This window comes from Peromyscus leucopus, chromosome 12, assembly GCF_004664715.2.
Source record: "Peromyscus leucopus breed LL Stock chromosome 12, UCI_PerLeu_2.1, whole genome shotgun sequence".
NCBI lineage: Eukaryota > Metazoa > Chordata > Mammalia > Rodentia > Cricetidae > Peromyscus > Peromyscus leucopus.
In genome coordinates this window covers 7,676,703-7,690,137 of record NC_051073.1, presented here as the reverse complement: position 1 = coordinate 7,690,137, position 13,435 = coordinate 7,676,703, and the positions used below count along the sequence as shown (strand labels likewise).

Genomic DNA, 13,435 nt, shown 5'->3' with positions numbered 1-13,435 from the left:
TTAAATATGGAACACTTCACGAATTTGCGTGTCATCCTTGCGCAGGGGCCATGCTAATCTTCTCTGTATCATTCCAATTTTAGTCTATGTGCTGCCGAAGTGAGCACGTATTTTTGTCTTAGTGTTACATTTATCTCTAACGTAAATGAAAATATCAAATGGGGTCTATATGAGACCCTTATTTTCTCACCAATTCCAACCATTAGATACAAGAATTTGGCAAAAATCAAACAAAACATTCTTTGAGAATTGTACACAGAGCTAGAGATAAAGGATAATATCTATTATTATTATTATTCATAAGTTGTGTGCTTCACAACTGTACACCAGCACAATGTTTACCATCTCCTGAGTATATGAGGAAGATATCTGTCTTCCTGATCTTCAAAGTATATGAAATAAGGAAGATATCTGTCTTCCTGATCTTCAAAATGATAGCTAACCCTGAACCAGCTGGCTGCAGGTGACAAACTGCTGGTCCCGACCTACGTGGCCCACAACAGTTCTCATAAAAAATCACATAACCCACATGTGAATGGCTCTCGGCCAGCAGCAGCTCCCAGATGGAAGGCCTTTATGGGCACATGTAATTTCTAACTTCACTTTTTCATACATTGTTAATAGGTTTCCATCCAAATTCAGTTTGTAATGTATTCAGTAGCGATGGTAAAGACATAGAATTTATCATTTTTCTTGCCTTCTCTTTTTTTTCTTTACCAACTCTTTGTCTTTTCCTCATTTTAATGTTGCCTCTGAACTATATCAGTAATGAGGCCATGACATTTTCTATTAAAATCTGTAGTTTAGACTTTGTTTGGCCTAATTTAAATGCTGACCTTGTGGACCCATATTAATTAGTCTGAATGGCCAAATCCCTTGTCAATTATGCAAATGTAGAAATTTCAGGTTGAGTTACTTTATGTTAAGGTTAAGATGGAAAAAATATGATAAATGTGACTAACTTGTGATCTTACAGTAAAATTATTTCTTACCATTATGGTATCATGAATTCAGAAATGTTTCCACTTTGTTTTATTCTAAATTCAGACATTTGTATCACTACTGGCATGGGTTTTAAATGGTTTGTTTTAGTTCTTATTCGTGTGTGTGTGTGTGTGTGTGTGTGTGTGTGTGTGTGTGACATATGTGACATATGTACAAGTTCCTGTTGGCTCCTCTGGAGCTGGAGCCCACAGATGGCTGTGAGCAAACCAGTGCAGATGCTGGAGACTGGACTCGTGGCCTCTGAAAGAGCAGCACATGCTCTTGAGCTTTGAACCATGGGCATTTAAAAATATTGCACATCAATGGTAAATTGAGTCTCTATAAGGGAAACTTTTCTTTGTGTAATGGTGAACCAATTTAGTTAATTTTAGTTGCTCTGGTTCCTTTTATCAAAGTATAATGAATTTGTGTTAACTATGAAGTATCTTTACTTTCTCATCTTAAGCTTCCAGATGGACTCAGGACCAAAATTTCATTTTAAAATTAAATCTTTATAATTTGAGCATCACATTAGAAGTGATTGTTAGATCCCCAAGCTATCCATAATGTGGCTTAACAGTTCTCCTGACAGTAACCAAAGTTCTGATTTCTGGAGCAAGAGTGAGAAGGATGGGAGGGAAAATGATAAGAGACAGGGGTCAGGGTATAGAGGGAACAAAGATGCTCGAACCAAAGTAGAGGACATGAAAGGGAGGACCAGAGAGCCTTGTCCGGCTGTGCTGTGTGAAAGGGGGGGGGGACCAAAGAGCCTTGTCCAGGCTGTGCTCTGTGAAAGGGGGGGGACCAGAGAGCCTTGTCCAGCCTGTGCTCTGTGAAGGGGGGGCAGAGAGCCTTGTCCAGGCTGTGCTCTGTGAAAGGGGGGACCAGAGAGCCTTGTCCAGGCTGTGCTCTGTGAAAGGGGGGGGGGGAACAGAGAGCCTTGTCCAGGCTGTGCTCTGTGAAAGGGGGGACGACCAGAGAGCCTTGTCCGGCCTGTGCTGTGTGAAAGGGGGGGACGACCAGAGAGCCTTGTCCAGGCTGTGCTCTGTGAAAGGGGGGACCAGAGAGCCTTGTCCAGGCTGTGCTCTGTGAAAGGGAGGGGGGGACCGGAGAGCCTTGTCCAGCCTGTGCTCTGTGAAAGGGGGGGGGGGCGGACGACCAGAAAAGAACCTTGCCTGGAGCAGCACTTTGTGCAAAAGTTTGAGGTTAAGTGTGTGGTTGTCTGGTGTATTTTCACTCATGTGCCCTCTCTTAGAACCCCAAAGCATTCTTTAGTGTTAAGGTTCCACCCAGTCCTTGACATTCTACTTTTCCATTATCCATAAATACACTTTTAAAATGCCAATTTCTCAATGCATTTGTTCTTCACAACTATTTGGAAAATATCGGCCTGAGAGAATTTGTCATTTAGAGGAATTTAGGTCCTCAAACCTCTGAAATCTATCATTTTTGACTCAGGGAATTCCAGGCCATGTCACAAAATGAAGAAGAAAAGGAAAAAAGGCACAGTGGTCCCTGATCTGTAGTTTCACTTAGAAGTCAGAAGTCAACTTTGAGTTGTTCTGAGGAGTGTGAAGAATGTATTCCTGCCCATTCCACCTGGGACGTGAATCATCCCCTTGCCTGTCACAGGAACACTATATACACTCCCAACCATCAGGCACTCAGTGGCTTGTCTCTGTTATTAAACCGACTATTGTGACTACCATGTTAGTATTCAGAAGTCCATGTTTTACTCCATAATTGCCATCACACGCAAAGCCGCAATGCTATGCCAAAGAGAAGCCATCGTCTTGGAAAGAGTGAATACTATGTAATAGTGTGTGAAAGCATGTTTGCATAACTTTCTTACAGTATGCTACAATTTTTGTTAGTCCCACAGTGATCTTAATTTATAAGTTAGATTTTGTCACACGTCTCTTACATTTAGGTAAAAAACAATAGGCACAGGGTTTAGTGCTGTTGGCTCAATCAGGCATCATCAGGGTCCTGGAATGTACCCACACAGATAAGGAAGGATTACTGTATTCTGAGAAAAGATCCCTTCCTTGGGGCCATGCCTACACTGGGCTCCAATAAATAGTGCCCGGTGTGCACTGCTCTCTCCCTTCTGGCCTGGCATCTCTCCTCAGGCTGACAGTTATAAAGACCTAGCTTCGCGCTGGCCCCCAGGACATGTCTCAGGACTCAAAGAGCTCCCCGCATTGGAAGCGGAGCAGAGGAAACCGGCTGCTCTTGGGTGTGGCTTTGTTGTAAATGGAGGCTGAGAGACGGAATAAACACACCTGTCTCATGGCCTTCTCCCCAGACTCCTTCTTCAAATGGTCCGTCGGTTTCTGAGAGTTCCTGGTGGGTGGGTGCTAGTAGATGATGGTAACAACATAGCTTTTGTTGTTTGGCATTGGGGAAGCTTTAAAGTAAGAAAAGTCAGGAAAGTCACTGGTGAGGCTAGAAATGTTATCAATACTGTATGACTTTAAAGATGAGTCCCTGTTGAAAAGAGCCACATCTAAGAGTGAGATGAACATACATGTTTGCCAACCTTTGTACAAGGAACCGCCTTCCCTTCTGTTGTGGATGAGCAAGCTTTGCTCCCGGGAGGGATGCTTGGCCTCAGCATTGACGCGAAGCCTCTTTAGCCCACAGATAGCCAGGTACTCGGTAGGGAGGGTGTTGGAACCACACAAGGAAAGCTTCAAGTCTTGGACCAGAGTGAACTTCAGCAGGTGGCCCAATGTGGACGTATCTGTGAACCAGATGGTCAGCTGGTCATGATAGCTGGTTTGCTTCATGGCGAAAGGAAGGACAGATTTACAGCTGCACATCAAGTTGGCCAAACTGTAGTCACAGTCTCTGATGTCTACAGGGCAGCTGCAGTTCCGAATGGTATTTCCCTTTGTGAAGATCAGCGTGCTGTTCTTCTGACCTTTTGTGAAGCGGCCAAGTGCAAAGATGCCCAGTGCACCAAGCAGAAGCAGGCAGAGGCTGGAAGGCGGCGTCATTCTTGTCCAGCATGGACTGGTGTGTTCCTGTTTCTCCTTCATGAGCCAGTTCGGTGGAAGTCACCTGAAAGGAATCCTGAAGCTTTATTATCACAGCCTCCTTAGAACGCACACCCTGCTGGGAAAACATCCCAAACCACCAGCTGTAAACTTTCCTGTCCTGCAGTTCAGACTGAGACAGGCAGTGCTTTTATCTTGGCACTTCATGAGAAGCAGCAGCCAGACTTCTGAACTCTGCTCAGTTGAGGCATAAAACTCCCAGAGATATGTGCTGACAGCAAGACTAGCGTGTCAGGGGAGCTGGGGTGATGTCAGCAGAGGGGCTACCACATTCTGTCTACTGCAGGGACTTGGAGTTACCTCAGTGAGCACACCCTGCCAATACCCAGGACTGCCTACCTGTACTTGTACAACCCAGAGCAAGCACATGCCCTTCTCCCACTCTGGATCTGACTTCCTAGAATTCAAAGACAAGCAGTTCCTAGTAGAAGTCCCTGCCCACACATGCTCCCTAACATGCCACACATGCTGTCTAACCAGCATAATGTGAACAGCCATGAAACATTGAATGGTAAACTTCCTTACGAACCTCATCTCCGCCAACACAGTAATCCCTTCTCTGGTCCTACAAAGCACTCATGTACCGGAGTCCATTGTAACTAAGTGAAGGGATAATAAAAAGACTAACCAGCTGCCAATTTTAATCAATTATCTGCTTCTATCCCAGAACAAATCTTATGACTCAATTTTGTCAAAAATTTTTTGTGGGTTCTCAAAACAAAGCAATATATAAGCACTGAAAAAATAAACTGGGGAAGAAAAATGGGAAACCTTTGTATTTTAAAGAGTACCTGGGGAAAATGAGTGACTGGCCAGGCGTATAATCGATGATGCTCCCTCTTGTGGTGTCTCTGGAGGAAAACAAGCATTGTGGCAGAAGGCGTCAGAGTTCAGTTTTGCAAACAATTGAAGTTTCTCCTGACTTACCTGACAATTAAAGGCAAACCAAACACTGTGCGTACTGAACACTAAAGGGATGGGGTGATACTTGGTGTACATGACAGGGAAGGTCGGAGCCGTGGGCAGGGCCACCGTAAAAAGGGATGGGGAAGCCAGAGAAGGTTATTCTGAGGTGCTAAATGTGTGTCCAAAGAATATGATGACAGCGGGAAGGGGACACACTGAGGGTGCAAGGTGAGGCCACAGGCACCAAGAAACTGGAAGGAGGCGAAGCTGAAAATGCCAGGGCTCTGACAGACAGGCACAGGCTACAGGGAGGGTAGAAATGGGCTCAGCCAAGTCAAGAACTGGAGGAAGGCACTGGCAGCAACTGTAACACAGCCATCCAGTCAGTTCACACCTACAGTGTATTAACACAGCCATCCAGTCAGTTCATACCAGTGTACTAATACAGCCATCCAGTCAGTTCATACCTACAGTGTATTAACACAGCCAGACAGTCAGTTCACACCTACAGTGTATTAACACAGACATCCAGTCAGTTCACACTACAGTGTATTAACATGGTCATCCAGTCAGTTCACACCTACAGTGTATTAACACAGCCATCCACTAAGTTCATACCTACAGTATACTAACACAGACATCCAGTCAGTTCACACCTACAGTGTATTAACACAGCGATCCAGTCAGTTCACACTACAGTGTACTAATACAGCCATCCAGTCAGTTCATACCTACAGTGTATTAACACAGCCAGACAGTCAGTTCACACCTACAGTGTATTAACACAGCCAGACAGTCAGTTCACACCTACAGTGTATTAACATGGTCATCCAGTCAGTTCACACCTACAGTGTATTAACACAGCCATCCACTAAGTTCATACCTACAGTATACTAACACAGACATCCAGTCAGTTCACACCTACAGTGTATTAACACAGACATCCAGTCAGTTCACACCTACAGTGTACTAATACAGCCATCCAGTCAGTTTACACCTACACTGTACTAACACAGCCATCCAGTCAGTTCACACTACAGTATACTAACACAGCCATCCAGTCAGTTCATACCTACAGTGTACTAACACAGCCATCCAGTCAGTTCACAACTACAGTGTATTAACACAACCAGTCAGTTCACACCTACAGTGTACTAACAGCCATCCAGTCAGTTCACACCTACAGTGTATTAACACAGACATCCAGTCAGTTCACACCTACAGTGTACTAACACAGCCATCCAGTCAGTTCACACCTACAGTGTATTAACACAGCCATCCAGTCAGTTCACACCTACAGTGTATTAACACAACCATCCAGTCAGTTCACAACTACAGTGTATTAACACAGCCACCCAGTCAAGTCAGTTCACACCTACAGTATACTAATACAGTCATCCAGTCAGTTCACACTACAGTGTACTAACAGCCATCCAGTCAGTTCACACTTAGTGTACTAACATAGTCATCCAGTCAGTTCACACCTACAGTTTATTAACATGGTCATCCAGTCAGTTCACATCTACTGTTTATTAGTTGGTGGGCACTTTGCTAGCCCTAAAGAAACAGCTTAGACTTCAGACCCCTTCAGGGTTCTGCCTTCATGGAGCTTTTGTTGTAATGAACTTGATTCTTCTTCGCTGTGACATCAGAGCCCATGGCCAAGCCAGACCTTCATGGGAGGACCCAGAGCTGCAACAATGGGGAACAAGGAGGGAGCCCAGTCAGAAGTCAGGCAGGTGCCATGTGCCAAGCCCTGGACCGGGCCAAGCAGAAGAAACAACTATCCATTGTAGCTAGAGTTTTCCTGCCTTGCCCACAGTCAGGACAAATCTCTGTCACCTGCCAGTCCCACAGCCGCTCAGACCCAACCAAGTAAACACAGAGACTTATATTGCTTACAAACTGTATGGCCGTGGCAGGCTTCTTGCTAACTGTTCTTAGGGCTTAAATTAATCCATTTCCATAAATCTATACCTTGCCACGTTGCTCGTGGCTTACCAGCGTCTTCACATGCTGCTTGTCATGGCGGTGGCTGGCAGTGTCTCCTCCCACCTTCCTGTTCTCTCAATTCTCCTCTCTGTTAGTCCCGCCTATACTTCCTGCCTGGCTACTGGCCAATCAGTGCTTTATTTATTGACCCATCAGAGTAATTTGACATACAGACCATCCCATAGCAATCCATGGCAGCTGTGTGCTGCCTTCCAAGCCTTATACTCAATGGAAGAAGATGAACAGAGCCGAACTTAGACTAGTTACCAGAACACAGAGATGGCTATAGAGAGGCAGTAGAGGCATGACTTGCTTTACTGCAGGACTGGATAAGCTTTTTTGTAGTGTCTTGTGTTTGTTTTGAAGCAGACATAGGAGATTCTGAAAGTTTATTAAAAGGTTTATTTGTGAGTAAAAAGCTCTGAGAAACTTGGGGGCCAGTGTGTTTCATGAACAAGAGGCTTGCCTGATTTAAATGTCATCAGAAGGCATAGGTGACTGACTACCCCACTTTGTAAGGACAGGAGGGACTTTATCAAGTACAAGATCATTTTAGACAATAGTTGTCCCAGATTCTATAAGGTTTCTGGGACTCCACATCCCAGTAACCTTGTGCTCATGACACTAGGAATACTGTGAATATCACTGGCTCTCTCTGACCCCTGCCTAAAAGAGACAGTCACAGGAACAGGGTTAGTAAGAGTACATCTGTGCATCAGCCACAACCTGGGAGGAAGTGACATTTGTCAGATGTCCATACTGTGCAGGGCATGCCGGGAAGAGAGGGGACAGGAAGGGAAAAACATGGCTGTTTGCTGGAAAACGGATACCAGAAGTTTCCAAGGAGATTTGGGACTTTCTTTACAATGGTCATGGCCTGACTCAGACAATCCCTGCCCCTAGACACCAGGGAGCCCAAAGGCCAGGACGAGGTGGCCAGCTGCTGGAAGCTTCAGTCAGGGTGTACAGGATGGGGTAAATGTCCTGCTAGTCATTTCATTCCTATTCCTCCTCCAGTTTTCCAGGAATTTCTTTCTGTGTGCTTGTTAAACACAGACTGTGAAGACCCTAGCTTCACTGCGTGGTCACTGGTTTGTGCCCAGGCTATAAACAGAATGGCCACAACTTAATTACCTTACCTACATTTTATGGTAGCACAAGAGGGGGTCCTACTGTGACAGAGGGACAAATGCTGCACAGCAGAGGCAAGAGGAGGTGAATGCCGAGAAAAAGACGTGTCCTGTCAACATGGCCAGAGGGTTCCAGCCCAACCGGACCTCGGGGCTCTCCCTGCCCACTGCCACCCTACCACCGTAGTCTCAGTTTTCTGTCCTCTGAGGTTTTCCAAATTCTCTTCATTCTATGCTGATATTATGGGTGTCATATATCTTCCTTTTTCCTCTCTTTAGAAATAGTCCCCTCCTCAGAATCAGAGGGAGTAGGAAGAGACAAGGGAGATGCGTAAAAACATGTGTGTAGGCATGTGTATGTGAATGCCATAAACTCATTGTGTATAATTAATATATACCATGACTTATCAAAGCAACATAATTAGATTAGGAGAACACTACTTAAAATGACTTCTCTTAGATTTATGGGGGTTACATATATGCAATATTAAGCATAGCATGCTTCTTTTTCAAAAGAAAAGAAGAAATAGTCCCTTGCTCAAATATCACCTCCTTAGTGAAGCGTATTCAATGTCTTCAAACCCAAGGTGTAGTTACACACAGGCTTAATACACTGTACCAATAGTCACTTGGAATTGTGGCAGTCTACTGTGATTACTGGCTTAAAGGTGTTTTCTAGTGGGAGAGGAGCCCCGACCCTGATGAAAGGGCTCTTGTTTGGCCTTGTGTTTTGTTTCTAGTGAGGTGCTTTGCATGTAGCAAGGACTCAAACCAGTTCTACTGATTGAGTGGAAAAGCACAGCTCCACAAATGGCAGCCACAGGATGTCAGTTCAGACCACCAGAGTGAAAAAGATTGGCTGACATGTCTAAAGAGTCTTGGAAGCCTTTTAAGCATGTCTTGATCCTGTTGCTCAGGACGGTAGGTTTTCAAGCTTCAGTCTTCCTCCCCCGTGGGCGGGATTCTCAGACAAGCTCTTACCTTCTAGGGACAGCTTCTAGGGTGTTAGAGACAGCTTTTCTTTCAGTTGAGCAACCTACAGAGGATTTGTATTTTTAGTCTTTGAAACCATCAGTTGAAGAGACCTCCCCGGACCTGACTGTCTTTCCAGTTTCCCAATAGATAGAGACAAAATGTGTTGTCTCCCTGAGTCAGACGCTCCACCCTGGGGCCGAGGAGCAGGATAAGGGGCTAGGGCAGTAGACTTGGGGCAGGGGTGGGGGGGGGGAGGTAGAATGCAGGCTGCACAATTGGAAATCAAAGAGCAGTACCAGAGAAAGGGTAACAGACCCTGTATGCCCTCAAAACTCGTGTGTAAGCTGACTGGCTGACCCTCAAGCTCTCGGCAAGCACTGGTAAAATGTGTGCCAACCATGCGGGGACACGCTCCATCCTGTGGCTCACTGTCAAGAGTTCCTGTCTCGGTGGGTCTCTAATGTGGCCGTGTTAGAGGCGGTGGGGCCTGGAGATCATTAGGCCACTGAGGGCCTTGCTCTCAGAGAGCAATGCAAGGCTTGTTGGATTCTGATTGGTTCTGGTGAGAGGGCTGTTAAAAAGGAAGGAGTCTGACCCCCCTCTGAGTTCTGGCTTTCTTTCTCACCACAATTTCTCTCTCCCACATGCTTCCACCATGATGCCAGTTGCCATGGGGTGCTTACAAGAGCTAGTGCAGTGCTACTATATTTTTAGCCTTCAGAAACTGCGAGGTAAAGAAACCTCTTTTTCTTTATAAACCTCTCGGCCTCAGATATTTCCTTATAGTAATGGAAAACAAACTGATATACTTTGTGGGATGTATTTGGTGTCCTCTTTATTGCATGACCCTTCACTTTTGCCTCCTCAGAATCTTCAAATGCTTTTGCAGTAACACTTTGGGAACTATATTTGTGACAGACTTCTTTGCTAGCTCCCCAAATACTGGCTTAAAAATGTGTTTCTTGGGGTCCTGGGCCCTGCCTGTTTTCTGCGCTTATCTTCAGTACCCCAGCTCAGGCTGGAGCCCTTATAAACCTCTAGCTCTTGCATTTCCCTGTTTTCTTTACTGGGGTCATGTCCCGAGTTCCTTTCCATTTTTGAATAAAAATCCCTTCTGACTTCAAATTAAATATACTTCTGAAATAAACTTTTAGATCACATTTGATTTTTAATTGTTGCAATGATTTGAAGAATGGTACTGCATTTCTCCAGGCATACTTCTGTCCTCTACATTCATTTAGTTTACAGAATTCAAAACATCATTATTTACGACATTCCAAGTATGTTTGGGGTGCATGGTCCAGAAGCTCTCCTCCCTCGTACACAGTATCTTCTCACAAATGTAACTCCTCCAGTTTAAGACTTTTGGAGCCAAGTCTAAACATGCTCTAAACCCTGGGTGTAACCCTAGATTGAGAAGGAATCTCTGTGGAATTTGTGCTGAAGCAACCGAGGTCCATATCTACTTAATTCAAAAGTCTTTGCCTTCACACAGCTTGTCTCTATTACTAGTTGCTACTGAGAGTTCTTCAGCTAAGTCTCAATAGTCCCTCAGACTTTAAAATCTCAACAGTGGTTTAAAGTCTCAGATCTCATGAGTGGACACAGTTTTTATCGCTTTGCTAGAACTTTTCATGTCGGCTCATGCTCTCTGAATTGTTGTCAGCCCTCCACTCATCTGCCTGCTGACCTGGGTACAGAAAGTCCTCTGCCCATCAGTACCGCAGCCTCTTTTCTCCCCTCCTGGCATGCCTGGCTTCTTGTCTAAGTTCCCTTTAATGGTACGGTGCTATGCGATTGACTTCCAATCGACTGACTAGAGAAGGAAATTCTGAAGAAGACCCAAGAGCTCTAGAAGATGTCAAAACTACCAAGAAAAGCTTGCGTCTCGGATGACTGTGGAGAGGAGGACACCCCTCCTTAAGTGTCACTGGGCTCTGATGTAAGACACTGCTGTAAGCCACAAGTGTTTGGACCTTTGCACACTGTGCCAATCTCAGAGCAGATGCAGCACCGATTGGTGATGCCAGTGTTTACAACTAGATCCTCTTTTCCCAGACAATGGTGGACCAATGTTTAGAGGGTGTTTACTCAATATCAGACTAACATAAAACACTCTAATCATGGGAATCCAAAAGAAAGAAGGTACCACACATCCTTCACAGATCTTGACGTTTCCCAAGGAACAATGCACTTTAGGAAACAGCAGCCAGGCAGTCAATGAGAAGACGAGCCTCTGGCAGCACTCGGTAAAGATGCAGATGAAGCATTCGGGGTGGGCACTGTTGGACTTTGGGAAGACGGGGGCTAGGTTAGGAGAGACATGCAGTGCAAAGAATAACTGAAGTGCCTGATGTGTTCAGACCACATCACGCATCAGATGTCCTGGGCCCATGAACTGAGAACATACACAGTGCAAGTCTAGACAGGACCTTGCTGGCCAAGCTAAGAGATTTAGATTTTATGCTGATAGCAGTTTGGTCTCCAAACTAGTCTAAAATCATCTCATCAGTTAAAAAAAAATGGAAAATCTTCCCAAATAGATATGATACTTTATTTACAAAAACCATACACATATTGTCGATACTGTAAACAATACCCAAATACAATTTTAAACATTTGAGATAAGAAAATGAAAGTTTTCATATCTCCATCTGTATCCCTCTGGCTTGGCCTATGTACCTTCTTCAGTGTCCACACCCCTCTGGAGCTTCTCTGAAAGAGGCAAACACGGACTGGTAAGGTTTGTAGCAGGGGAGAGATCTGTGTTTAAGGAAGGTAGCTGAAGCTGCCAGTAGAGATGGAACCGAGGGAAGAGATGTGTCCTAAGGAAGGGAGTTCTTGGCATTTTTTTAGGTTTACATCTTTCCATTATTCTGACTCTTAGCTCTAGGCTCTCTAGTTAGATCTGTTCCAATTCCTGGAATCCTTGAGGGGTGGACAGACCCAAGAGAGCAGGCTTTAGGAGATGGGGCTGAAGACATAGTCTTGGTAGGTGCTAGAGTATCGAGTGTGGAAGGCTAACTAAAGGGGAGAATCCATCTGTGCAGCTTTGGGGATGTTATCATGCGTGTTGGAGTGGGACTTTTCAGTGATGTTTTGAGGTCACCCATGTCCTTGTATGTGACTCCTTGGAACCCATCCTCTATATGAACAGAAGTCCCTGGAAGGGACCACACTCTACCCTGAACCTTCTACAAGGCTGATTACTTGATGAGAAAGATTGTGTCTATCTCTTCCACTGTGGATTACAAAGTTCACAGTGAGGCAGGACACAGGTGCACTTTAATGACTGTGAAGCGGTTGGAATATTGCAGGTTCAGAGCCTAATTATAATTCATCTTAGGCTATTTTCAGCCTCCTTGATAGATTTCCTGTCTATTATTCCATGTCTGTGTCTGACCTAACATCCTTGTGACTAACAGGTAAAACCTTTTTAGAATGTATTAACAGACCACTAGCTTCCACCACAAAGATGCTAAGAATGTCATCAGATAGCACCCAAGGCCTGTAGCAGAGATTTCCCCACTTTGCTGTCTGTCACCTCTAGTTAGGGCTTCTGTTGCTGTGAAGAGACCCCATGACCACGACAACTCTTGTAAAGGAAAGCACATTCGATTGGGGCTATATTATAGTTTCAGGTGGTTTAGTCCATTATTGTCATGGTGGGAAGCAAGACAACATGCATGCAGACAGGGTGCGGAGAGGCAGCTGAGAGCTGCTGGTGACTGAGATGTCAGAGGAACAGCAGGTGCCAATTGAAGTTCAAGGTGTCAGCCCACCAGGAAGCAACTCCCTGATGGAGAATCTCGGATAGGCAAGGCCTGAGACCACAGGCCCCAGAATGTCTTTTGCTTCTGCTGTGCCTTCACATGTTTGCTGCTGCCATCCTTCTCTGGTATCTGGCATGGTGTGAATGGGTGTGGGGAGATCCCCACTGCCTGTGATGTAGTGTGTTTATCTCATGGAAACATCCAGTTCTACTGGGGATTTTTGCCTGTGGACTATGATGAAGATGATTTTTTTTTCTTAAGCTGTACAGAGTGTTGATGATTTAAAAAAAAAAAAAAAGGAAGTGTCACACAGCTAGAACACATGAGTTTCTATTGAGGAGCCATATAGACTGTGGCTTAGGTTAATGATTAAGAAAAACAATTGAGTCCTAGTAAGCCAACTAGCTTAAATTCTTTTATCCTTAAGGTTGGGAGATGTGTTCACAGGTTTCAAAGTGTGTCATAGCTGAAACAGGCTTTGAAAATAATTCAAAATTAGACTAAAATGTTTTGTCAAATAGCTTTGAGGTTAAAAAAAAACCCAAGAAGATAATCTAAAGTTTTAGAAAGGCACATAGTTGAATGAGAAATTCTTTAGGATCAGAGAACAAGA

General features: G+C 44.7%; 1 protein-coding gene and 1 non-coding gene across 3 annotated transcripts in view; both read right to left on the bottom strand.

Annotated features, from left to right (window-relative positions):
• LOC114698456 lies at window positions 1–107 on the bottom strand. Its single transcript, XR_003735347.1, has one exon. It is a non-coding gene; the product is annotated as a U6 spliceosomal RNA (small nuclear RNA).
• A 294-nt stretch (window positions 108–401) lies between these two features.
• C12H21orf62 (chromosome 12 C21orf62 homolog) overlaps window positions 402–13,435 on the bottom strand; it is a 30,360-nt gene continuing 17,326 nt past the window's right edge. The window contains exons 2-3 of one of the 2 annotated variants that reach the window (XM_037209645.1): window positions 4,838–4,897; window positions 402–4,050 (exon numbers count right to left, since the gene is read on the bottom strand). In XM_037209645.1, the coding sequence (XP_037065540.1) occupies window positions 3,345–4,028 (684 nt within the window). In that variant the 5' untranslated portion in view covers window positions 4,029–4,050; window positions 4,838–4,897 and the 3' untranslated portion in view covers window positions 402–3,344. The remainder of the gene's footprint in view (window positions 4,051–4,837; window positions 4,898–13,435) is intronic. The other variant, XM_028877118.2, reaches the window with a different exon arrangement.